The 27206-nt window shown below is 41.9% G+C and overlaps 1 protein-coding gene across 3 annotated transcripts in view; it reads left to right on the forward strand.

Annotated features, from left to right (window-relative positions):
• Positions 1–14679: 14679 nt before the first annotated feature.
• The window catches only part of Grm8 (glutamate metabotropic receptor 8), a 767244-nt gene continuing 754717 nt past the window's right edge, over positions 14680–27206 (forward strand). For 2 of the 3 annotated variants that reach the window (XM_074063975.1, XM_074063963.1), the window contains exons 1-2: positions 15448–15804; positions 24591–25414. In XM_074063975.1, the coding sequence (XP_073920076.1) occupies positions 24905–25414 (510 nt within the window). In that variant the 5' untranslated portion in view covers positions 15448–15804; positions 24591–24904. Of the gene's footprint in view, positions 15124–15447; positions 15805–24590; positions 25415–27206 lie in introns of those variants that run through there. The other variant, XM_074063968.1, reaches the window with a different exon arrangement.

Consider the following 27206-nt stretch of genomic DNA (forward strand, 5'->3'; position numbering starts at 1 on the left):
TCCTATGGCAAACTGAGATATGGGAACAGTTTTCAGCTGTGGAATTGAAGTTATCCAGGTTACCTTAGAAGTGAACCTATTGTCATGATCTCTTTAACACAGCATTCTAACCAAGATGGCCAGTCCCTGTGGTCATCTGATTCCATATTACCAGTTAGTTCATTGTTATTAGTGAAGAGATGATGAAACAGCACTTGGTTTGTGTAGACCTCAATCTAACCACGACAGCTGAAGTAGTTACACTTTTGTGTAAGAATTACTGAAGATTTTCATTGCCCTTATTTTCTTGAAATTTTTAAATAAATGTGTTTTGAAACTATTTTTCACTTGAGTCTTAGAATAGCATTGGCTACTTTGAAGTCTTATTTTTATTGTAATTGTAGAATTTCAAAGTTTAGCTGTCTTCCAACAAAAAAGGAACTATTAAATTTCTTTTTCTCAATTGGTTAAAAAATTGTAATGGTTTTTCATATCCTTATAGTTTGAAACTAATAATAATGTTCAAAAAAGTACATTTTCTCATATTTGTTAGTAGAGAAATATATAAGTATTCAATAAATATTGTGGAATGGATGAAAACATATTTACTTTGGTAATTAAAAAAGAAGTGTGTGAAGTTATATTTGAATTACTTATCACTCCTTTGATGGCACTGGATGACAATATCAGGACTCTCACAGAAGAGAAGCCAGACACCAAGGGACTAGCCAACTGGTTGATTGTATCATGGAGCCTGAGAACCAGGAAGAAGTAGGTAGTTCTACTTCCTCAATCACTCAGTGTTTCCCTAACGATCCGTAAAAATCCCTGACAATATTTGTAAAGAGAAAATCACGATTCATGCAAATATAAAATGACATTTACCAAAAATTTAATTCAACTTACTAACTAATAAGGAAACCAGTAAGATATTATAATAGTTCAAAGAATATTTGAGTTTTTATGTATTTGTAAGCAATTCTAAAATAAGATTGAGGGATTAAATACAAAAATGGTTAACATCCAACAGAGCCATAAACCTTGGCCATCTATTATATCAGGAAAATCTGCAAGTTAACCTTTGTCCCTGCAGAGTTGTAAACTGTCCCATACGATAAAATGCCAAGCCTATTACTGCACTGAAAGTGTCCCAGTAATCTCTTTTTGGGTATGTCCAAATTTTATATAATTTTTTGACACCCTAGTGTGACAAGGTCTTCTTACCATCATGATTCTCTTTTTCCAGGTAACTTCTTGCACTGAACCCTTTATTCCTTTCATTTCCCCTTTTCTGTAACACATAGACACACACACAAACACACACATACACATATGTATCTATATCTATATCTATCTATCTATCTATCTATCATCTGTCTCTCTCTCTTCCTTCTAATTGACACTGCATTTTTGTCTTGGATAAAAATAAATTAGGATGTTAATCTCTGATACTCTCTTTTATTTCATCCATCCATCCATCCATCCATCCTTTCATGGATTTATTCATTCATTTTCTATCCATTTTTTGTTGTGCTGGTGCATCTAACCCAGGGCTTTGTGCAGGCTGGACACGCATTCTACCATTGAGCTACAGCCAAGCTCCATTTTTCTATCCATCTTTATTAATTTGTTATCACATTTATTCTATCAGCATGTGCTGAACTCTGACTACAGTAACGATGTGTTAGGAGGTGTGGAGAAAAGTCCTTAGTATATAATTTCTATGCTTTCTCTGAGTTTGTTTGTAAACCAGATGGTATGATAAGCTGTGTTAGTTACTCTTCTCATTGCTGTGGCATAATGCTTGACAACCAACTCAAGGGAGGAAAGATTTATTTAGCTCACAGTTTCAGGAATGTCAGTGCATCATGGCAGGGAGGGTGTGGCAGAGCAAAGCATTTCACATCATGGTGGATTAGAAGCAAAGAAAGGAACAGGAAAGGGCCAGTGGTAATACACCCTCAAGGACCTGCAGCTAGTGGCCTACTTTCTCCATCTAAGCTCTACCCTCTAAAGTTTCCAGAATCTCCGGAAACAGCACCACCTGCTGGGGACCTAGATTTTAATATATGAGCCTGTAGGGGCCATATCATATTCAAAGCATAACACAAACTATCCATAAAAATTATGAGTTGTTTACAAAGATAAAATAGTAACATTTCTCATTATCACAATCCAAGATTGTTTTCAAGTATTTATGTCATCATCCAAGACTCTTTAAATACCCTCACAAATGAACTATTTTTTGTGTCATTTACCTAAAACACACTAAATGAACTATTTTCAATAGGAAGTTATTACTCTGAAAGCAGTGCTATAACAAAGACAGTGTTTGATTTGGAAATCTTTACTTTTGTACACTAAATCATGTGTCAATTTAATTCAATAAAAATTCAAAGAGAGCTAGGCCTGGTGACACATGCCCATAATCCCAGCACTCTGGAAGCTGAGGAAGGAGGATCACGAGTTTGAGGCCAGCTTGGATGTTTCAGTGGCAGCCTGGGCTATTTACTGAGACTGTCTCAAAAACACTAGGGAATATATTGTGCCATGGGAATTGGATGGAGATTGGGTGTGCATATTTACAGACCTTTGTTAAAAGCCACATTTTCCTCTGGTAGATTTTTAAACTGCCAACAGCCATTAGATTTTTGAGTAGGATCTTCCATTTTTTTTTGGAAAGTAGATTTATATATCAAGATGTTTCTTTTGTAGCAATGGATAAGGAAAATGGTGATTGGGTGTGTTAGTCAGCTTTCCATTACTATAACAAAAATATCTGAGATGATTAACTTACAAAGAGAGATGGGACTTTTTTGGCTCAAGATTTGAAGGTTTCAGTCTCTGATGGGTTGGCCATGATGGAAGCATGTGGTATAGCAAAACCACTCACCTCATGCCTAGGAAGCAAAGAGATACCCTCCAAGGACACACCCCAGTGACTTAAAGACCTCTTATTAGGCTCTACCTCCTTAAGGCTCCATCCCCCCAATAGCACCATCGTGGGAACTAGGGCTTTTAATTCATGGGCCTTTGAGGGATATTCAAGATCCAAACCACAGCAATGGAATTTCAAACACATTAAGAATGTGTTTGTTATGGAATTGTTTGGTTTTTGTTAGTTATTTTTTTTTGGAGATAAGAGGATTGGTTGGTTATTTGTTGGTTGATGGGTTGAGGAAAGAGCAAAAGGAGTAACAGGGAGAGAAAAGACATCACAGAAATTCCACCTTAGCTTGCCCCAGTTACCAAAGCCCTGATTGAAAAGTAGTAGTAGAGTAGGTGGGGAAAACAAGCTCTAGAAATGCAGAAGGCATCACTATCTTGCTACACATAGGCACTAGCCTAAACATGCCCTAGAGGTTGTTCCAAGTGAACCGCTTGGAAACCATTCTCTAGAAGCCAGGTAGCTTAATCCTACCTAAGGGCAAAATCTAGGAAACTGTATTTCCTTGTCAACTCAATTAACATGTATACAGCTGCTTTCAGCATTTTGTTATTTGGTTTGAACATGGTTTAGTTATATGACATGCCTTCTTTAATAAACAAATAGTCTGCATGTGTTAAGCATTAAGAGTTTCCATTATTGTTCCTGGGTTAAAATATTCATATTTTTTGAGGTGGGGAGAAGGTGTGGGGATCGGCAAGTAGAAGGCTGGGAACTGAAGTCAGATGAGCTTATGCATTTGAGCTTTAGCAATCTTTGCCAGTTTGTAAGTTATCATAATATCTATCATTTTAATTCACATATTTTGAAAATATAGAAAACTATAGCTGGGATAATGCTGTGCTCAAGAGTGTGTAATACTCTGAGCAATGTCACAAAGTGTTCAGGGTGAGACCAGCAAGGGTCGCCCTGCCCCAGAGGTCACAATAGCCAATGGAGAAAGGCCACTTCACCGCAGAGGTTAAGATAGCAAATGACATTGTATAGGACCATGTGTGGGATAAGCTGTATTCCCCTTTTTCTATAGCCTGATCTAAATGGTATATAAGGTGAGACCCCTTTGTCCTCAGGGTTCAGCCTTTGGACTCGAGTCCACCGAGTCTGTGCTGTCACAATAAAACTTTGCTTCCTGCTGAAAAAAAAAAAAAAAAAAAAAAGAGTGTGTAATACTTAATATGTGCTTTTGGAAATACAAATAAACTGTGATATTCACTTTCTTATCTGTATCCTTCATTTGATTGCACTTGTACTTAAGACTTTTGGACAGGTAAAATTAAAAACCCTTTTTAAACTTTAAAGCACAATTTAGTAGAAAATGTATTAGGGCCTTAACTTGAAAAGTATATTACATAGAACAATCTATGAATACAGAGAAAGATATCTATAATACTAGGTTGAGAATATCTGTTCTGAATTGCTTGGGACCAGAAGTGTTTGGGGTTTACAATTTTTTTAAACTTTGAGATAACTTGGGGATGGGACCCAAGTCTAAACATAAAATTCATTTGTTTTATACAATATAGCCTAAAGGTATCTTTATGCAATATTTTAAATAATTTTGTGCATGGAACAAAGTTTTATGATGTGGAATTTTCCACTTGTGGTATCATGTTGGTACTTTAAAATTTTCAGATTTTGCAGCAGTTGAGATTTGAGATTTTCAGATTAGGGATGGCCAATTTATATATAATAATTTCCTTCTCTGTGTAAGATTTGACCCACTGCTATAACTCTCCAAAAAATGTCTAAGTGCATGACTACAATCATGGTTAATGCCACATCAAATGGCTCCAGCTTCTAAGAACTCTGTGGCAGCAGATAAAGCACTGGGCCGGCACCAGGAGGCCATTCTTCCATTCCCATCCTGTCTGTAACCCACTGGAGGACTTTAGGCAAGTCACTTCCTGCTTTGGACATCAGTTTTTTTTCATCATGATATGAAGAGTTTGGATAAGATCAACACAACAGGTCTTTCTAGCACTGTGATTCTAGATCTGACCAAAATTTGAGGTTTTTTTTTTTTAATGCTTTTTTTTGGTGACTTTAAGTCTGTTCTTTCATTCTGGAGCAATCTTCTGGCTTCCTTTCCTGCTTTGTTTCCCTCTTTCTCTTTCCTTTTCCCTTTATGTTCTCTTCTCCTTTGTCTCTTTTCAAATCCCAGGTGGGAGTTGTAGTCCTCATTAATAGAGGAAAGATTCAAATTTCCTCTCCCAACACTTTCAACTTTTTATAAAAGAAAATATCAGACTTGATATGCTTAATTTTAGCTTCAGAAATCTATGCATGAGCATGCATTTGTCTGAAAACAATTCCTCAGAGGAATTGGCAAAATGGTTGTTTTTTGCCACATAGTAAGATAGCTACCTGTACACTGCTGGCTGGGCTCTGTGTACTTCCTGAAGACAAGATAGTATTGTGTGTCAGTTTATTAGGAAGTTTGCAAAATGCTCACCTGATTTAGATTGAACACAGTGAATTATGTAAATATCATTATGGCAGGACACTGGAGTTGCCCGAAATGGTTACTGACTTGAGGGGATGTTTTGTTCTTGCCTGGTCCTGGGGAAGGGTGAGGCTGACTTTGGCAGCTAGAACATGATCCAGTGACATCCAGCGTCTCTGGGAGATTTCTTAGTCAAGGCACTGCTGTCATACATTCCTCCTTAAGCTGAGACAGTGACAGGATCACGCCTCAGAGTGTAGCAGCTGGAGGCCCTGCACATGCTGCTAAAATAGTATCAGAATTCAGGTGAAAGGTTTAATTTTAGGCTTTTTAAGAGATAGGCTCTCCCCTACCCCAAGTCTGAGAACAAATCGTTGCTTAGGTTCTTTTTTTTTTTCCTTGCTAACTATAAAGTGTTGACTGCCATTTGTCAGGATGTAGTAATATATAAAGTATTAAATTAGTTTGGCATTAAAAGTCTCTCTTTGTACTGACTTTACACTGTAAGAAAGCTTAAATCCATAGGTCATCTGCACGATTTTAAATTTAGTTCAGATTTGACAGGTCATTCTAGTTTCTAATTGAAAGCTTTGAACCTATTTTGGAAAATGATCCTTTCATAAAGGAAGAATTTACTAACAAGGGTTCTCTTGTAATATATAGAAATTTGGTCCCACCATTCAATTGTTAGCAGGGTCAAGAACACTTTTTTCTTTTTTTTTTTAAATCAAGGGTCATAGGGGAAAATTGACTGTGGTTCACACAAATTAAAAATAACTTAATGAAGTTAAAACAAGAATTTATAGTAAGTAACCAACTGTCAAGGTTATTCTGTCTGGAGCAGGCAACAGGAAATTCTGTTCTGGAAGTACAACATATAATAAATAAATGTCCCTTTGTTCCGTAATAAGTTCACTGAAGAAGGGAGGACTGAGAGAATTGGAGAAAGACGGAAGAAAGTAAGATGAAGTTAGAAGACAAGGTAGAAGGTTGAGAAACTAAGGAAGGGGAGAGGGACAGAGAGAGAGGGGGAGAGAGAGAGAGAGAGAGAGAGAGAGAGAGAGAGAGAGAGAGAGAGAAGGAAGCAGGTGCAGGATGCAGGGACAGGGACATTTCATGGACCAGTCTAAACCCCTCCAGGTTTGATCATCCAGTAACATGTCCTTGAAAAAGATGATTACTCCTTGATCTCTCCTTCAAGTTCTCATTTTCATGACCCCTTACCTGGACCTGGACCTAGCCTCCAACTACGGTGCTGGGCGCAGTTCCTTCTCTTGTCCTTACAAGTCCATTGCTCTCTTGTCTCACTGCTCCTGTAGCTATTGTGCACAGTCTTCTGGTCTGCATCCCCAGTGTTCCCACTGGCCTGCACATCTGCCTCTACTCCCAGTTTCTCACTCGAACACCTACACTAAGAACTTGCCCTTGACAGTCCTTCTGGATTCTGATTCTCTAGCCCAGAGAAAGGTGCTGGGGATCCCACCTCACTTCTAAGTCAGTTAAAAAGCAAGTGGCTAGAGTGTTTCTTTCCAAAGCCTTCACTTTTTCTCCTCTCATCTTTTCCTCCCTCCTTTTTGATTCCATTCCTTATTCTCTTCTTCCCTTCTCTTCTCCAGAAATGGAAAAAAATTCAGAAGTTGTAATAACTCTTCTTCCTTCTACTGAAATCACCACTAAGCATCTGGATGTGGAAAAAGTGAGAAGGAAAAAGCAACAGAAGAAATGTGAAAATATGATTGACGTCAGGTATGGGCAGAAGACATCTTTTAGAGTGCTTTTTTCTTTTTTACTTGTGACCATCTAGAAGTAAAAGAATAAAGTTAAAACTGTTAGAAAGCAATGGATTCCTGGCCCATCATTGTTTGTTAACCTCATACACTTCCCTCTCTTCATGGCAACAATGTGTTAATTCTTTGTTAAGTGGAATGCTTTATAAATGACATATGATCTTCATTGTATAACAGTTGCTTTGAGTGTCTGATTCAGTTGTAGACAGGTTTGTTTAAAGCTTTGCAAGTTCCCCCACAGCTGTGTCTTCCAAACACCAACTGTGGACCCAGCTGCGGCATCAGGCTTCTATGATGGGTCCCCCAATCCTGTTATCTCGGCTCTGTGTAATCTCTCCCTTTCCCTTGAGTGTGGGTTGGACCTAGAGACTGACTTCTAATATGGCAAATGGAATGGGATGTAGCTTTCAACATTAGGTTACAAGAGGATATGACTTCTACCTTGCTGGTATTCCTTTGCTTATTCTGATGAAGCTTGTTACCATTGTGAGAGAGGTCCATGTGGCAAGGAATTAGGGGATAACCTCTGGCCAACAGCCAGCAAGGATATAAGGCTCCCAGTCCTATAGCCTATTAGGAAATAACTCCTGCCAGCAAATACTGAGTGAGCTTGGAAGAAGATCCCGCCCCAGCCACCTTTTAAGAATCATCTCAAAACGACTGGGACCACAGCTAACACCTTGATTGCAGCCCTATAGGAGAACCTGAGCAGATGATCTAGGTAAGTCATGAGTGGATTCTGGACAAATAGAAATCAAAAGATGAAAAAAATCTGTACTGTGCACAGGTATTAGTTTGGGGTCAAATTGTTCCACGGAAGTATATAATTTTAAGTTAAAATTTCCTTTAACAGAGTCTTTTTTTTTTGTATCTCAATATCCTTAGGTGCAATTCACTTACCTTAAATGATATTTTTTACTGAGAAAATAATGCTTTGATTCTTTTGAACTACCTAGGAAGGGGAAGCTGTTTCTCACAAGCCCTGGAACCCACTCATTATTTCTTCTCTATTCATTCTCCCTGGACCAGCTTGGTCTTGTCTTCCTAAAGTCTTTCTGACTCCCTAAAGCACCCCAAACTGACCTATGTAATTTGGCTTTGAGTTGTTAATATTCCTATATTTTACCACCTAATTGCACATCAGTCAGATTGGATTAGAATGTCTTATGGTATAGTGGCTGTGACTTCATTTGAGTCCTTGAGCCAAATAGGTAAACATAAATCACTTGACTATTAATCTTGGAATTTATCAAATAGCTTACCTGGGTTTATTATTGTGTTCATGATAATTTATGTATTTTTGTTTGACTATTACTGCCTAGTCAGTTGAAAGACAATTAACCAAATAAGCCAAAATATTCTGCCACTGGAAGCTCATGAAACTCATGCTCATTTCTGACATCCAGACTATTTTAAGAAGTTTTTGTTATGAACTTAGACTCATATCGAATGTAACACAGATTGTTTCCTGGAAAATATCAGCTAGCAGGGATCATTTTTGTTCTTTCTATTTGCCAGTGGTCTAAGTGATTTTCTTAACTCAGGTTTCAGAGATTCATATTTAAATTCTAGTGAATAATTTTAAAATAATATAAGACAAATAATTTTTAAACCTGCAGAGCTGAGATACATGAATGAAAGTCACATTAGGGAGTTCAGTTACATGTAGCAATTTTCACAAAATGATTTAAAGATATGATATATCTATATCACTATATCTATCTATCAATCATCTATAAAGCTTTTTTACTGCCACCTTTTAGTCTTGGAGAGAGTAAAGTTGTGTGTGTGAGGTATGGTGGTGGTGATGGCAGAGGTAATAATAGTGAATGTGTGGTGATGGTGGTGATGTTGTCTATTGGATTCTTTCTGAGGTTAATAGTCAAATAACTTATGAATATTACAAATGCAGTCATAACCTCTGTAATACAAGACAGTCCAGTGTAACCTGACAGACATGCAATAAGAGACAAAATGTAGGAAAAGCATCAAACTACAGCTTAATTTTGTGGGCCATATTGGGTACTCTAGAAGTCTGGGAAGGTTTCTGAGGCAACAATAGGCCTAGATGGTCTGACAAGAATGGGTCCAGAAGAAATAGTCAGGCTGTACCAGAGTTTGTGTGAAGCACAGATTCCCCTTCTCAAGTAGTGAAAGAAATCTGCTTTTGGATTCTTGGAAGAGGACATTTGAGAAGTGAAAGCAATTCTTCTACTTGGCCCAGAGATGTCCCAAGATGCTATTGGTCCCAGTGAGTAGCTATTAAGGGAAGAAACAACTGTGTAGAGGGGAGCTACATTAACTTTTCCTTCTCCTAGGCCATGCCATGCCAGTGGGAACCCAATGGGAGGAAAGACTGGGCCTAGGGAGGATCTGAAGGTGGCTCTGTGCTCTGGGTGCATAAATGTTGCCAAGAATGGCCAAATGACCATGTTCAGCTGGACCTGAAATGGTTCTTAGAGTAGCAGGAACATTTTCCCCTGTGTTTCCTAGGTTACTGGGAACAAATATTATCATGTTAACTTTGTTAGTAAGAAAAACACTAGGTGCTATCATAATTAAATCCCCAAGTTTCAGTGACTTAACACAACTTTCTCGCTTGCCTAACAATTCGTGAAGATGTTTCTGGTAGGCAGGCAGCATTCCTCAGGATGATCCAGGGCCCTTCCATCTTGAGGTGCTGTGTTCGCTTTCCACCACGATAACAAACACCTGAGCTATTCACTTTGTGAAGAGAAAAGGTTGGCTTTTGACACACAGTTTTGGAGAATTCAGCTCATGATCTCCTTTCCTGTTGCTTTTGGGCCTGTGGCAGCACATCTTAGGAGCAGAGCAACAGTGCTCATCTCATGACGGAGAAGTGAAAGAGTAGAAGAGGAAGGGACCAGTGTCCCATTATTTCCTTCGAGGGCATGTCCTCAGTTACTTATAAAGCTCTCAGTAGGCCTCACCTCTTAAAGTTTCCAACACCTCCCAATAGTGCCATCCAGGGGACCAAGCCTATAACACACTGACTTTTAGGGGACACTTAAGATACAAACTATAGTAGCTGCCAGTCCTAGAACCACAGAGTTCTCTGCCTTCAGCTGGCAGAAGAGGACATAAAGGGAAGAAGGCATCTGTGTTTTGACTTCCTTGGCCCAAAAGTGACTTCACCTATATGGAAGGAGGTTAGAGAAATGTAGCCCTTGGGGAGTGTGTGTGTGTGTGTGTGTGTGTGTACACAATGATTCCACACCGTTGAAAGGGGAGCATGAATCTTGGTTGGACAGGTGTCTGTCTTTGCCACATGAACATTATAAATAAGGAATCATAATGCAGAAATGTTAAGAGTTCCAAACTATGTGACTTATTAATGGCATAGTTAGAGGAACTTAGCTTCTTTTCTCCTTAAAAAAAAAAACACTGGATGGAGTGTTTAAAATTTGTTCGGAGGAAGAGTGGTGTAAAGGAGGGGAAAAGGACTATTTATGGCCATAAGCAAATATGAACAGCCTGGGTATCCTGACTTCTAAGGTCTTCTAAGGTTCTTGAGCTTTGTAAATAAGTCTTAACAGATTTAAGTGCACTGCCTACTGACTGCCTGCAGGAAAATAGCTTCCTGAATGTAGTGGATTTCAAATTTTAGACTATCACCAGATTCACCATTAATGTTTGCAAAACATGCATCTTCCCAAGCACTATTTCAGTGAATCTCATTTAAACATCTCTGGGATACACTCTAGGAGTCTCTGCATATATCCAGTGCCCCAGTAATTCTGGTGCAGGCGGTCCTACCTTGTGTAGAGACAGTTCCTTGATCATTGTATGTTTTATGAGGTTTGCTTGCTAACTTTGACTTGCCCATACTTTCTCTCCCTTACCAATAGGTTACATACCACCTGCTTACTAACTGCCAGTACCTGCATTCCTTTGCCAGAAGGTTTTTCCTGGCTTCTGGAGGCTTCATTGTCACCCATGTGGTTGGCTGGAATTACTGGAGAATTAACCTCATCTAAGAGCAGTTTGTAACTGATAACTGTAAGTGTTGGAGTATAGGTAACTCACCTTCCTCAGCCCTCAGTTAGGGCAACTGTCTTATGTACATTCTACACTGGAGTACAGAGTACCCTGTTAGGTTAAGTTCTAGGTGCCTACAGATAGGTTAATCTGGATATTTCTGGATAATTCATCCTTCATTGATTCACTTCCACTCCTGATTACTGGGGTTTCCTTACTCCTCTTAGATTTTCTGCCCTTGAAACTTTGTCTCAGGTTGTGCTTTTGGGGGAACCTAAATGAAGCTGGTGGAGATACACATTCACTTTACATGTAGTATCTCAGGGAATTTCTCCCATGACTCCTGTATGCAGGTGTGAGCTTACTGTAGGAGTGAGAAGCACACTGCTCTCATCTTCACTGGCTACTTGTGAGTGTCAGTCTAATGAGTCTGGTCATGTTTCCAAGAGCTAGTGCCTTAATAAACTGAGCAAAGCCCACATGATACACTCACTGCCACTTGCAGATGCTCTAGCAAGAAAAATATTGTGTTGGTTTCTAAAAGAAACAACTCCTATCTCCCCTTCCCACTGTCAGCTTTGTTCTGTATGGGAACTGCATTCTGGGTCAATATTCCTTGTGGGTGAGTGGCCAGCAAAGAGTTCAGCCTTAATGATTACCCCAAAGCAGGAATTACAGCATAAATCTTCATGCACGGAATGCATATCACAGCTTGAGTTAAATGGACCTCAAACATATGGCATTGTTTTTTTGCATTTTCTAACACATGGGCAGTTTCTCACATTTTAAATCAACCGAAAATGAGAAGATTATAGGCAAATCTTCTTGAAGGATTAACTACCAGGAAATATATTTAATTTGCATAAATATTTGGGATGGGATGGATGGTGAGGTCAGACACTTTGCAAAGACATAGTTCATATTGTAGGAGGTGGGAGCTCAAGGAAAGGCCAGGTAAATGACTCTAGAATCACCTCGTTAGGACAGGAATGCTTGGACTTCAGTCACTCTTGCCAGCCTTGGACTTCAGCAAAGGGCAAGCAGAGTCACGGTGAATGAGCTTGATAAAAAGGGTTTATGTAGCTGAGGTGTTTTCCATGTGAATGTTACTAACCCAGACCCATCACTGCAGGAGACCATCTCTCCTATTGGTCTCTGATGTTACTATTTGTATGGGTAGGTTACAACCTGTCACTTGCTCAGGGACTTCTCCTAAAGTTATTAGAAACACTCAAGAGTATGTAACAGGGCCATATTCCCTATTGATCAGATTTCATGTGGGATTTGAGTGATGGCTCCTCTCTGAGTATTGAGTTAAGAATGATGCAAAGCTGAGCATCAGAACAATAATTTCCCTAGGAGAGAGCAAGTCTACTTATCCCTCAGACAGTTGCACCAGAAAAGCAGCCATGTGGCTGTAAGACACCAGTTCTCTGCAGGTTAAAATCAATAGGGAAAGGAGAAAAGCAGCTCATTAGGCTATTCTTTCCTCAGCAGTTCACTTGGCCTTGTTAGGCCTTAAAAGTCACAGCCAGCTGTGTTGTCCTCATTATGAAAATGGGTCTACCAGAGCACCAGGGCACTGCCCTCTTGGTTAACATCAGGCAACAATCCTTCTGGGCCCACAACCAGCCCCTAGCAGACCTTGAAGACCAGAGTATGGTCAGCAGCTCTGTGCCTCAGTCTTGCTCCTCCTTTATGTCTCTCCCCTAATATATTAAGGCACGCATAAGTAAATGGCCTACAGAGGGATTTATTCATAACCCTATGTTACCTATGATAGCTCTGTTTAGACACTGGTCACTAGACTGGTGTTTGAGTCAGGCTGGACTGCTTGCTGTGGAAACCAAGCTGCCAAGCTTATTTTCATACTTCTAGAGAAGGAGTGAGTTCTTCCAGTCTCTAAGAAAATTCCCCACGCTTCATAGCAGACATACAACCAATGAGCCTGTTCAGTTCCATTTCTACAGCAAGTAGGGGTTTACCCCACCTTTGCTGCTCCAGGCTGCACTGGCCATCCCTCCTTTTAGGGTTGCAGTGTACATTTCCTGTAAATTGAGATTCCCTATGCAGAAATATTTTGGAATGGGGGATCCAGCCTATTTTGTCTTTCCAAATCCTCCTTCCTCCCTCCCAGGTGGTTATGGTCATAAAAGAATGATTCTACAATCAAGTAACTGAATGGATGGAGAAGAATGCCCCTGAGCTAGAAAACTGTAGATTTTTCTAAGTAAAAGAAAAGAGGGTGGCTTTAGGAAACCTGGAAATTTCACACTAATACCAGCGTTGGGAAAAGCAACAGTGCCAGGGAGGGAGTTTTGAAATTTCCAGTTTTAGTACTTGCCAAGCGTGTCTCTACGTCTGGTTTTCTTCTTCATCTGTAAGAGTGGGGTTAATAACTTTGTTCATTTTTTGATTCGAAAATTAAAGAAGCCTGGACAGGATGATGGCTGTACCTGTACACAGGAATTAATGACAGTTACCTGTCATGAAGTTCACGATACTTACTTAGGAAGTTGAAGCTCATTGTAGAGATTCCCTGGGCAGAGGTAAGGACAGAGGGCCTTAAATGTTGCGGGTCTCCCCTTCGCACCTTCCTCATTTGCTGCCTCCATCTCCCCCAGCGCCTCTCCCCTCCCTCCCTGGCACCGGTCCTCGCGCTCCGGCTGCAGTTGCGCTCGGTCACCTCTAGATGGAGCTTTCTTACCAACACAAGGCCAGGCGGGCCGCAGCTCCCCGCGCGCCACGCGCCAGGGGCTTCCTCTTTCTTTCCGCGCGGCGGGTGCAGTGTGGAGGGGCCTGGGCGGTGCCTAGCGGGGAGGGCGATGGACTGCTCGCTTGGAGCCCGGCGGATTCCCGTCAGCTGGAGGCGAAGGGAATCCCGAGGTTTCCCCGCGGCGCGCGGCACCGCAGGACTTTCCTGCCCCGCGTCTGCGGCTCCTCGAATCTTATCAATAAAATGACGGTCGCCATGGCCGCCCACGCCCCCTCCCTCACATTATCCGCAGGGGGACAGTATCGTGCCCAGTCTCGAGCTCCAAGTACTCTGTAGAAGGCGCCCTCGGGGCGCGGTGTCGGGTGATGATTGCGCAGCCGGGCAGGACGAATGGCCGAACAACCGCACGGCGGGAGGCAAACTTTGCGGGGAACCGCGCGGTTTGCGGGCTGTACTTTGAGAATCCCCGGAAAGAAGGCATGAGCAGAACACTTGCCATCTGCCATATCTTCGTCACAGTGACCCTCTTTGGCACTGTTCTCACTAGGGGGAACTTCGGGCTTGCGTGAGCGGACTGTCCTGCTCGGGTCGGCGTCCTGCAGCCCCTTCCCGCGCGGTTTTGAGCTCCCCAGGCAGTAGGACCTACTGGGCTTCTCCGCGCCACGTTCTTCCTTCTACCGCTCCGCTCCGCACCACCCTCCCATCTTCTCATCTCCCCCTCTTTGGGTCCTCCAGTTTAGGTTGGGAGCAGGGCAGGTAGAGGTGATTTTTTTTTTTTTTTTAAATTCAGAACTATTGATATTTCTGGTCCCCGCGTCGTTTGGGGCTGAAGTGCGGAGGGGTTCCGGCCGCTCGAGTGTCCCTGTTCCCGCCCACGCCAGGGCTACGCGGTGAGATCGAAATCCGGGGCTCCCGCCTCTCGGGTTCCTCCTCCCGCTTCCCGAGGTGACTGTTGGCTTGAAGCGATTGGCGATCCCGGGCGCGATCCCGGCCGCGGCTCCCGCGCCGCGCCGGGTGAATGGTCGCGGGAGGAGGATCGGGAGGCGCCGGGCGCAGACCAATCGCGGCCGCCGGTGGGAGTATTTGTTATTCACATGGAAGAGACTTGGCGGAGGCTCGGCCAGCTCAGCCTCCTCAGCCCGGAGATCAGCCACAAGTGCGGCCGCGGTGCTCGCCTCGTGCGGCGGCGGCGCTGACATGGAGCTGCGGACGCCCCGCGGGCTTCCTCATCGCGCCCTCTGCGGGGAGCAGGGTAAGACTCCCCGCCGAGCAGCAAGCTGAGAAAAGAGGAAAGCAAGTGCTGAACCACGGGGTGGGGGGAAGCCCTCAGCCCCCAACCCCCCAAATCTCTCCAAACGCCAACCTTGCTGAAAAAGTAGAATTCCCCCTATTTTTATTACCCTTTCCATTTTCTTTCCCCAAATCATTCAGCCGACAGCCAGGTGGACCGTTCCTTCTCAGATCACTTTAGTGATTTGCTTTTCCTGGGCACAAGTAGGTGGCCTTGCACATCCGGAGTGTGGGAGAGAACTGGCGGGCGGAGGAAATACAAGCGGCGAGAGAGGGAGAGTGGGCACCAGGGGGCGAGGGGCTGGCCGGGCATTGGAGCTTGATTGGGTGTCTGTTGATTTTACGTTGCAAATAACAAGGCAGCCACCCCTCTTGTCTTCCCATGATTACATTCCAGCGAAGAGGTTCAGAAGAGAGGGATGCTTAGCTTGGAACTCCCAAGGCTTGGAGATGTGATCCCCCAAAAGTTTAGTCGGCGAATGGGAGATTGAAGGGTGATGGGAAGAGGGCAGGCGCTCCTAGGATGCTCAGATGGGGCGTAAGGCGGCAGGATTTTAAATCGTTCTGCCTTGGATTGTCTGCCCTGGGTGACCTCCTGGACCTGCCCTGGCGGAATCCGGACTTGCCCCGCCGAGATGACGAGGTACCTTCGTTATGCGAATCTAACGGGAGGGATTTCCGAAGTTAGCTGCTTCCAGGTTGAGTTGGGATAACCCCCGCGTTTCTGAGCTTGGGCTGGCTGATGGTCTAACAAGGATCTAGGGAAGATGGGGGACGGGTCGCAGAAGAAGCCTGGCACTGTGGGGGTCCTCGAAATCCGCATCTCCGCACAGAGCACACTGTGCCTTGAGTTTGCGTTCTTGGAGTTAGCCCTGCGAGGTTGGGATTTACATGTCCCCCCTCCCCGTTTTGTGGCTCTGGGGAAAACACTGGAGTTCCTGTTCTCTTAGGGGTGGGGGTGGGGGTGGAAGAAAGGTCTCAGGGATGCTGAGTTTCTTAAGCAAAGGCAAACGCTCCCTGACAACTCCTTGGTAGCACCCATGGCCAGAGTGGTCCCAGTTTTGCGCGGACAAGTGCGGGGTGGGGGCGCTCAGGGCGGCCAGGTGTGGCGGGAGCGGAGGGCGCCCTCGGGGAACTGGGGCGGTGCCAAGGTGCAAGGAAAGGCAAGAGTAACCAGCTATCTCCCGCGGCTGTAGACTGTACCCAGAGCTGGGCTTCTACAGCCCAAGGAACTGAGAATAAAAAGGAAGATGCAGCGGGGAAGAGGGAACCTAGGGCGGGGTGAGTGGCTGCTGTCTGAGATACAGATAAAGAGCTAGAGAGAGACCCCGAAACCACGCCATTGAGCGAGCGCATCTGCTCAGCCAAACAGCTTGGAGATCCCTGATGTTCCTACAGTTGGTGAAAATATAACAGAACACCCCCCCCCCCACATACACACCATTCAACAAAAACCCGTGTTGTCTGGCATGCTTCTTTGGTGCAAATGATATGCAGAGGAGCGTGAGAGTCACCCAATGGCGCAAGACAGCACCCTCGCGCTTCCCTAAGGAATTGCTTCTCGCTTAGACCAAATTGGGGAGCTTGGGGTCAGAGGGCTTGGTGTCTGAGCCTACAGGATAATGGGGGTGAAAATACATTCACTGGCTAGTTGCAGAAGCACAAACTCTTCAGTTCTCCAACCAGTCCCGCCCCTGGAGGCAATGTCTTATTTGCCAATCGGTGGCGATCCTTTCCCACAGATTTGATGGTATGGGAGTCTCACAAACACCCAAGAACACATTAGGGTCTTGGCCACTGCCGCTATTGAACATAAATACTGCCAACTGACAGAACTGGAAGACAAGGTTTGTGGTGGAGATAGTTACAAGAAAAAAACTACAAACAGGAGAAATGCATTGCAATGATAGCTTGTATTTTGCTTGAAAGAAAAAATAAGAGAAAAAAGAGCCACCAGCAGGTAGATCTTGGATAAACAGCTTATTGTACTTGACTGTAATTTCCATTTTCTGCTATGAAATTGTTTGTCAATAATTGCAAATGGCTACAGAAACCACTTTAGTTTACCTTGGTCACTTGCTTGTGAATAATATCTTTGAAAGATCTCCGTAGAATCGGCTGTGTGAAATTCATTCTCTGGTTCTTAAAAACATATGGCTTGATAATTTTGAAAAGAAGAGCCTTATTGAACCCAGGGAAATGATATTCTAGTGCAATTTTCCTATTTCAGAGTCAACTACAGGTTGTACCACATGTAAGATAAAGACAGAGAATTGCTGCTTTTAAATAAGTGATGTGGTGACAATTAGATGAGAGGAGGCTCTCTAGGAGACATTTTACTCAGAGTAGAGAAAAAAGATGCTGAGAACACAGCCCTATACTGTTATGTAGGCTCAATTTGTTGTATTTGGTTTGAGCTAGCTAGTTCTGCCCTATTATGCCCCCTTTGCACTTTCTGGCTGCTTGAATAATTATTTTAAAAAATCTCAATTCAAAAGGAATAGAAAAAAGGATGAACTGAGCTCCAACGAGTGCAGGAGAAAGTTAGAGGTCTGAAGAGATGTGCTCTTTTCAAACTTGGCTGGGCAGGTTGAAGCTGCTGTGGGGCTTGTTTAATTGGTATTTATGCATCAAATAACCCAGCTGACATTCACGTTGGCAGCATCCGGTGCCAATCTTTGTGTAAGGATGCTCCATTGTCTTCAGGGCATGACTTACAGAATGTTGTACACACATGCTTGTGGCAGCAATGATGTTTTTCCTTACAAGTTCCTTTCCTGCTGTCTTCCCTCTTGCAGTTACAAGAAGGCCCAACATAAAGAGGGCCTTGCTTTAGTCAGGGAGGGGAGTGGCATTGCTCTGTTTTGGTGTTTAGAAAGAAGATGCTGCATGGACTTATCTTTTACAGAATCCACAGCAAAAACCTAGCCCGGTCTCCATGCCTGTTGAATAGGCTGGCTTGTAAAGGTTCAGGAAATTAATTGTTGCTGTTTTTTTGGTAGAACCTGAGGAGTATCACCAGCCTCACACATACAATTTTCCCTGGAGGGATGGTCATTCTGTATTGTTCCAGGAGAGGCTGGAGCCTAGAGGCAGTTGGATCATATATTTGGATCTTACTGTTTGGCATCACAAGACTGGTTTTTCTCTGCTAGGAATTTAAACATTTCCTCCCTCCCTCCCTCCCTCCCTTCCTTCCTTCCTTCCTTCCTTTGTTCCTTCCTTCCTTCCTTCCTTCCCCCTTTCCTTCCTGTTTCCTCCCTCCCTCCTTTCCTTCCTGTTTCCTCCCTCCCTTCTTCCCATCCTTCCTTTCAGAGAATGTTTTCTTTGAGTTTGATTTCTACTTGATACTTTGTCAAGTTGTATATAGTTACCCACTGACTAGAAGGATTTTGAACGTAATGTTGTCCATCCCAGGCCCCACCTTATGAGCAGTGGGCATTGCTGTTGAAGTTATCTGAGGGGCACTGTTGAGAGAAGGTTCCTGACTCATAGCTTTTTACATCACCAGTGTTATATACACTATTAATGGTGATGTTTCTTTGGTAAAGAAAGTATGGCTGCCCTAGGAATCATGTTAAAGACACAGGTGCTCTAGTTGGAGGATGATAGGAATGCCGGTTTAGGTTTTGATACCTGCTGATGAATCCACTTAACTTGGTACTCCCTGTGGAGTACCAAGGTAACAAGAGACAAGGTCTTGAGGTCAGGACTCATGGGACACATTAACACTGTGGGAAGGAAGAGAGCCAGCTCTGGGGAGGTAGTGGGAGAGAGCAGCAGGTGGGCAGAAGCAAGTAGGTATAGGAGAGACCCTAGAGGAGTATGTAGAGCTTGTTAAACACACATCCTGCCAATTTCCAGGCAGGATTTTGCCCAAAGATAGAAATATGCTGGTTGCTTATTGGCTGACTTTTCTAGTGGTAATAACCCTAGGGGTAAAAGCATTATATTCTCCTTATAATTTGGGAAGGTTTCCTATTGTCCTGCTTTCACTATAGAAAAACTGTCTTGTAACAATTTTTACCATTTCTTTTTCAGAATAATCCTTGGGATGCTTGAAGTGTTATGATCTTTGGTTCTCCAGGCCAGACCTTTTACTTCTATTGACTTTCTTCTTATGTCCTCCAGTTTTCCTTTGAGTGCTGTGCTCTCAATACGAGTTCTTCAAGCTTCATTCTTGAACACATGACTTTTGTTAAAGTCTGAGCAGCCATGAGTGTGATAGAACAGTGATTTTCTCAAATCTTCTAAGTACAACATACCAGTAAAATATTTCACTTCTAGGGCTGATTGCAAACTAATAGTACCCTTGTACATTCTTATAGCTCTTGGCAACTTATAAAGTATACACACACATACACACACACAAACACACACACACACAGATGTTTGGTTAAAATGTGCTGGATGTTTCTGAACCTTTGAGAGGTTCAGAAATTACCATCCTGGAAATACCCCCAGATTGCCTCTTCCTTATCAGTACATTATATATGTACTGATATATAATATATACTGATATATAACTTTACATATATATATATATATATATATAAAGTTTGATTTCACAGTCCAGGATATGGACAGAAGTCATTTTTCATTCATTCTAGGCTAAGTGCCTTGCCCAGTTCCATGCAGTGAGTTCTGGAAAGAGTGAGACTAGAATCAGGACATTAGGACAGTCCGCTCATACGCCATAGGATAGCATGAAGGGTAGCTCTATATCTATCAGGGTCTCCTGCCCCTAGGGAGTGTGGAGTAAAGGGAACAATGTAACAGGGTCATGCATTTGAACTGTGGCCTGGGCTTTACACACACAGTCTATTTGCTTTCAGATCCTCATATCCAGAATGGGGGCTTTGATGCTAACCTCATAGGTGAATTTCATGAGGAAATGAGATAATATGTTTGAGGCTCCAGGCATATTGTAGGCGTTCAATAAGTGTTAGTTTCACCCACTTTCTCTCTTATCTGCTCTATACTATAAAAGTGGCTTCTCATTTCTTTAAGTATAGTCTTTTTTTATGCAACAGCTGTGTTATTGGAAAGAAGGGTACAAATTGAATTCTACTAAATCAGATTGTATTTTAAATGCACGGGATTTAGCTATTAAAGGAAACCTGTGGTGAATTCTTTTGTAATGCAAATAATCGCCCTCTAATTTATCTGTTTAGTAAGTTGAACTTCTTGTGGATCAGATTTTCTTAATATGGGGCCTGCTTGTGCAGAAGCCCTTTCTTACTGATAGAAAAAATGTCACTCAGCTTGAAAACAAAATCAGTTATTAAGTTCAGTTGGCAAAGCTTTGCTCTAATGTTTGCGTATAATCTCATAGTCCCTTATAATGAAATAAAAGGACCTCAGAACAGGAAGCTGGTAGACACCTTAGAGATTTTATGTTCTATCTCACTTATTTCACAGATGAGGAGGTGGAACTACCTAGAGATGAAGTGATATGTTCAATGTCACAAGCCAGTGACTGCCAGACAAGGGTTCAATTCCAGGCCTCCATTTCCAGGGATGGACTCTGTCTACCCCCACCAATGATTCACACACAGGGCAACCTGGGAGATGGTTCAGAAATACGATGTATTTCCAAACAACCAAAACGAGCTGCAAGTATGGGCAGTTTCAGGTGAAAATCTGGATTTGCAACTTTATGAGTTGATGTCAACATTCAGCATCACCTTTCTGTTAAAGAGCTGAATGGAATGCAGCATAAGAATGCTGCTTTGACCTTTTTATGAGAAAAATAGCTCTTCGGGAACAATGTTTCTCAGCAAGGATTTTAGTGTGTCATGCCTTAATCGCACTTGCCACAGCCTGGAAGACAGAAGTGACTCTGACAGACTCCGTGTGTGTTTGTGGTTTTGTTTCTCTTGTAGCAGCTGGCCAGGAAACCAGATTTAAAGTAGAGATGTCTGGCTAAAATGTACTGGATGTTTTTAACCTTTGGAGAGATTCAGAAATTATCATCTTAGAAATGCCCCCAGATTGCCCCCTCCTAATTATTATTACATTACATTGTTTTTAAAGAGCTAAGCCTTGAAGATGTACATGGTTCTAAAAGATTCCAGTAGAGGAATGGGCCTTCACCCTCACTGTGGTATGTCACAGCTGGTCTTGAAGCACTGGGGGCTTTCTAAAAGGACAGGACCCACATTCCGGGCTTGAGGATTTTGTTGGTTCTGCTACTTGTTAGCTCAGGGCTCTACTCAACTTCTCTAAACCTTCTTTTCCCACACAGGAGTTAATGATTGGTATATGGAAATTCATAGAGACCCATGTTAGGTACTTGAGACTTTAGTATAAAGAGGGTACATAGAAGAAAAAAAGAAGCAGAATTCAGAACTCTGGCCCATGAGGGAGTCATCCTTACTGGCCTTTCAGGAACTACCCGGAGCACTGTTAGGGAGCCATGGACTCAAATTCCAGCCAGGATACCTCCTCCTTAATAGAACCAGGTCTGCAGGACTGTCAGTGGAAGGTCTAGTGGTATATGATGCATGATGTTAGGATGAGCAGGGAGAGGGTGAAGAGGAAGAATTGGGGTTAGATGGTTAAGCCTCTGCTGAGCTATCCACACTGTGGACCCAGCAGTAGTTCAGGGCATCTGCTCTTCTCAGAAGTAGATTTCCAGAGCTCAGATCTCATACTTCCTTTAAGAGTGAGGTTTCTACCAAATCCAGAGAAAGGTCAGTTTGAGAGAAATACTGTTTTAGTTTAAATCAAACACGGAACATGAAGTAGAGCTACTTGGATCTATAGCAGAGAAAGGTCATTATTTTTTTTTAAACTCATTGATTCTAAGTAGGATAAATTTGGCTTAAAGCTCACAAGAATTCTGTAAGAGCGAGATTATGCAGTGTAAGATTATACAATGAAACCTAAGTTAGGTAGTTTTCCACAAACTTTCACATATATTTTTCTCAGAATTTAGAAGGGAAACCAAACCTTCCAGCCATGGAGTCTGTGATTTTTATGTCAATGTGTCAGACTTGGAAGTAACTGCAATATTTAAATATTTTATAAGTAGTCTGATTTTATTTTTAAAGTGACAATAAAAAAAAATCTTACCATCTGGGCAAATAGGCAAGAAGTTGCTCTGCTTTGGTAGAAAAAGAATAGTAGAATAGATCAGGTTTGCTCCTGTTTTCTGAGCATGCACCCTGGACAATATACTAGGGTTTTCTTTGTGTGCTGTATGGTAGGTTCTATCACCCACTTACAGACAAAAAAAAAAAAATCAAGAGTTAGGGAGCTTGCATACAATTGATTCTATGTTGCAGGAGAGGAAACACAAGCAAAAATCCAAACAATTCACACTACATGCTCTCCATCCCCTGACCTTCCCTTAAATTAAAGCTCCAAACACACCTATGAGATGATAAAGAGACTGAACATTTTTGCAAACACCAATAATTTGAAAAGAAATTCATTTCCATTACTTCCAGTTCTGCACAGTAAGTGGATCTAGTTTAATGCCACACGAGTAGGTAAGGTTGCTTCATGATTAGCAGAAGGCCTGCTTATGTGTTGTCAATAACTGAAAACCACTTATTCTTTAAAGCATTTAAGAACTTGGGAGGTATACTGAAGAAAGGGTATGGAGAACAGGTGCCATCAATCCCCCTTAAATATTTCTCCTTCTCCTTATTTGTCCATGTATTCCAGGTTCTGCCAGAAAGGATTTGCTAAGTGTCAGTCCAGCCCTGTGGTCTTGGTCTCAAATTCTAAATTAGTGGTTGAAGTTAATGAGGTTTTATTATCATGTTACTGTATTCCTTGTGAAATTGTAAAACACAATCCTTCTCTTCATGGGTAATTTACCACCCATCACTTACATGGTTTCTTCCAGAAAGTCAAGTTGGCTTTCTAAGTGATTCCTTTTGTGGAGTACTTTAGGTTAGGCTCTTGTGGAATCTGAGTTTCCAAGGGAGAAGCAGCTGCTTGGAGAATTGAGTGGTGAGAAAACTCAGAAAAGGACTCAGTGTGTGGAGCAGTGTGGAGGAAATCCAGGGCTCACCACATGCCAAGAGACAAGGAACACTTAGAGGGGCCCATGGCTGCTCAGGCCTCTCAGTGTATATTCAGAAATTCAGTGCACTGGGCTGCTCTGGGCCCCTTTGCAAATCTGAAAGTGAAAAAAAGTTCAGTTTTCTCTGAAGGCACTTGAACATATGTTCAGTTGTCCCCTAGGGAGGCTCCGTCCTTTCTTTCAGGATGAAGAAGATGGAAAGAAAATTTTATGAACTGGAACTTGAATAAATGAATGGAAAATACAACCAGATGTTGGTTGGCTAGGGTAGAGGGAAATGGTCTAAATTTCAGGTTTCAGACTCATATATAAATAGGTTGGAAGTGAATGTTGGAGTTACCATCCTGCCAAAATAAATTGGTGTTGTTTACTCTCTTAATTATATGTACATTTCAAATCTCAGATTCCCTGTATTAAGTTGGCTCTCATTTTCAGCTAAACCTCTTCAAAAATCTATTCCACTCTCATGGAATTCTTTAAGGATATAGGTCCTAGAATGAACTTTTTCTATAGATTTGCCTGCAGACTTTTTCACTCTAGATTATTTCTAGTCTGATGAAATAACTGTTTTCCCCACTGAGTCAGACAAAATTAAGAAGCTTTTCAATTGATCTCCAGCTCTGATATGCTCCTAGAGATTCTAGGATCAAGGCATATTTACTTCAGAACTGTAAGCATGCCCAGTGCTTCCACCTTGACAAATTAATTTAGTACTCTGACAATGGTAATAGGAAGATCTTCACACATAACCTTCTTTATGTGCTTAGTTTCCAAGTCTTTGTTTTGTTACCAGAGAACAATGAGATAACTTATACAAAGTAGCTGATATTCTATGTTAAATGCTTTCAGAAACTGTAGGACTTAAATGTTTTGAGATCTTTGAGTAGATTTCTTTCTGTCTTTTTTTTTTTTTGTGATTGAATAATCACTTTTGCCCACTGGGAAATCTGGGACACTAAAAAATGTCATTAACAGATGACTGGCTTGTTGAGTGCATCACAGAAAATAACTTTTCATTATGATTTTGTGAACAAAATTTAAATGCTGAATTCAGATATCTGTAAAAGGTAAAAACAGATTTGAAAAGAAATAAAATGGCACTCATTACAGGATTTTTACTTTCATGGAAATAGGATTTATTGAAATAAAATGAGAAATAAATATTTTCTGGCTTGGGAGAATCAACCTAGTTTCCGATACTTTTCTGTTTCTCTTGCTCTAAAGGTATCATCAATCTCCCTGTTTAGATGCAGTGTGGCCAGGTGTTCAGAATCACAGGGGGACAAAAAGGGATAATATAGAAAAAGAAGTTGATGTAGACAGGGCTTCAATATGTGAAAAACACAGTTCCATTGAACTGAATCCCCCTTTTTTCCCTCTCCTACCCCCAGGAATAATTCTGCTACGGGGCTGATGTCAAGGACGTGAATTGTTGACCTCATCCCAACATCAGAACCTCAGATGTTATTCTAATTCTTGCGTCATTCCAGGCAAGTTGACTTTATGTGGGAATAAAATTGAACCTTAAGGGTCTGATGGAAATTCACTGTGACGTTCAAATCAAGAAAACCTGCTAAAATCCACAGAGCCTTTTCCCCATGGGCCCTGATGGTAGCCTCCAGAACTTGCAGCCTCAGGTGGTTCCCCTTCTTCTGCGGCAAGAATAAACTTTGGGTCTTGGATCGCAACACCATCTGTGGAGAAAATGGTATGTGAGGGAAAGCGCTCAGCCTCTTGCCCTTGTTTCTTCCTCTTGACTGCCAAGTTCTACTGGATCCTCACAATGATGCAAAGAACTCACAGCCAGGAGTATGCCCATTCCATACGGGTAGATGGGGACATCATTTTGGGGGGCCTCTTCCCTGTCCATGCTAAGGGAGAGAGAGGGGTGCCTTGTGGGGAACTGAAAAAGGAAAAGGGGATCCACAGACTTGAGGCCATGCTTTATGCAATCGACCAGATTAACAAGGACCCTGATCTCCTCTCCAATATTACTCTCGGTGTCCGGATCCTTGACACTTGCTCCAGAGACACCTATGCTTTGGAGCAGTCGCTAACCTTTGTGCAGGCATTGATAGAGAAAGACGCTTCTGATGTGAAGTGTGCTAATGGAGATCCACCCATATTCACCAAGCCCGACAAGATTTCTGGTGTCATAGGTGCTGCAGCAAGCTCTGTGTCCATCATGGTTGCTAACATTTTAAGACTTTTTAAGGTAGGTAAAGGCATTGTCTTTGACCATTGTGAAAGGACAATAAATTGTTGTGACTCTAAATGCAGGTTAAAGAAGAAAGTAGAGATGAAGATACTGACAGACCCTTTCTACATCACCAGGTTTCTCAAATAGGGGATTCTATGCCTGGGTTTCTACCTGTGTCACTTTAGTTTCATTATTTATGATTAGGTGGATTAATCATGATTCAGACAAAGAGAAAGGTGGTAAGTTCTGTGACATACCAAGTCCACATTATCTTGGGATAGCCTCCTTACAGAGGCTCATTTTAGATCAAAGCAAGCACTTTTTGAGAATAATGAACATTTGGCACATTTATCATATAAAACATTTCCTTAGTTTTGAGGCAATTTATTTGGTGAAACTTCTTCATGGTAGGATGATCTGTTATAACAAAAGTTCTTGTGTGAAGAAACAGTATTTATTACTAATCTGTAGATGGGAGTGACACACTGGGAGATAAGATGGCCATAAAATTGTCAGACTTATGATAACTGCAATAGAACAGAACCTCATTAATTCAGACTGCTCCAATGCAGACTTGGAACAATTATATACAGTGCTTATTGATTTAATAGTTTGAATTTAGCAGGATAAATTATGACATTTTGATTTAGGGTTGATGACCTATTACCTATACATTGCATTTATATACTGAATAAAATTGGCAATATGTAATAATGTAGGATAAAACACTTTGAAAAGTATTAAGTGCCATAAAAATAAACTGATTGTAACTCACTATTTTCATTAACTTTCATCATATTTATTAATATCCATTATGTAGTTTTTTGTAATAGATGTAATTTTTTAAATTGAAAATACTTTTCACTCTGATTTTTTACTCAGTAGGACTTGACTCTTCCAACTTAACCTGAATTAATTAGGTTTCATTTTGTATTGTGAAAAACTGTTCCGATGCATATTAGATTTAAGATTGGACTGATGACAGATATAGTGACAAAAATGAACAAAGTGATGAAAACATCACGAAAAGATGAATGGAATTGAATCAAAGGCTTTCTGTCTGGGAAGATATCTAGAGGGCCCATCTAGTTTGGTCCGTCTTGTGCTAGAATCCTCTGTGTAACATCCCCGGAGAGGCTGCTCAGGCTCTGTATGAATTCTCTTCATTTAGAGGAGAAAACGCTAAGAGGCAGCTTACTGGCTATTTTCAGATTGATGAAATTTCCTCAAATGAGCAGGCTGCTGAACAGAAGCTCTCTGTGTCTTAACGCATACTTGAGAAGCACAAACAGGCCCCAGGGAGCACGGGAGATACTTGAGCAGGACATTAGAAGAATCTCCTGGAATGCGAAGGACACAAGATAAGAAAAGGCAGTCTCTAGAAACCTTAAAGGGAAACATGTCTACTGTAAATAATTTCTCTTGGCAGCTGCATCCTTGCCTGGAGAAGATGAAGAACAAGGATGCTTGAGGACCCTTCCACCTCCTGAGATCTAGGATTGTTCCCAGTAGTCAAGACTCTATGCCACATGACATTTTCTGCTCTGGTGTAGTGTGCAGTGCAGTCATTTCCCCAACTCTCCTCCCCTCTCTGATTTAATCTTTCTCTTGACTCATTCCAAAGCATCTCTTCTCAGTTCTTAACTCAGTGACTGTGGCTTAGAAACACCCACTTTTAGAGGAGAGAACATTTATGAGGATCTTTTGTTTGTGACCCTCTAATTCCTTATATACTAATTCCTGTTCTCATGAGTTCATAGTGATTCCTATGAATCCATCTCCTTCCTGTAGTATGGTGCCCAGCCAA

This window comes from Castor canadensis, chromosome 2 (genome assembly GCF_047511655.1).
Source record: "Castor canadensis chromosome 2, mCasCan1.hap1v2, whole genome shotgun sequence".
Taxonomy (NCBI): Eukaryota; Metazoa; Chordata; class Mammalia; order Rodentia; family Castoridae; genus Castor; species Castor canadensis.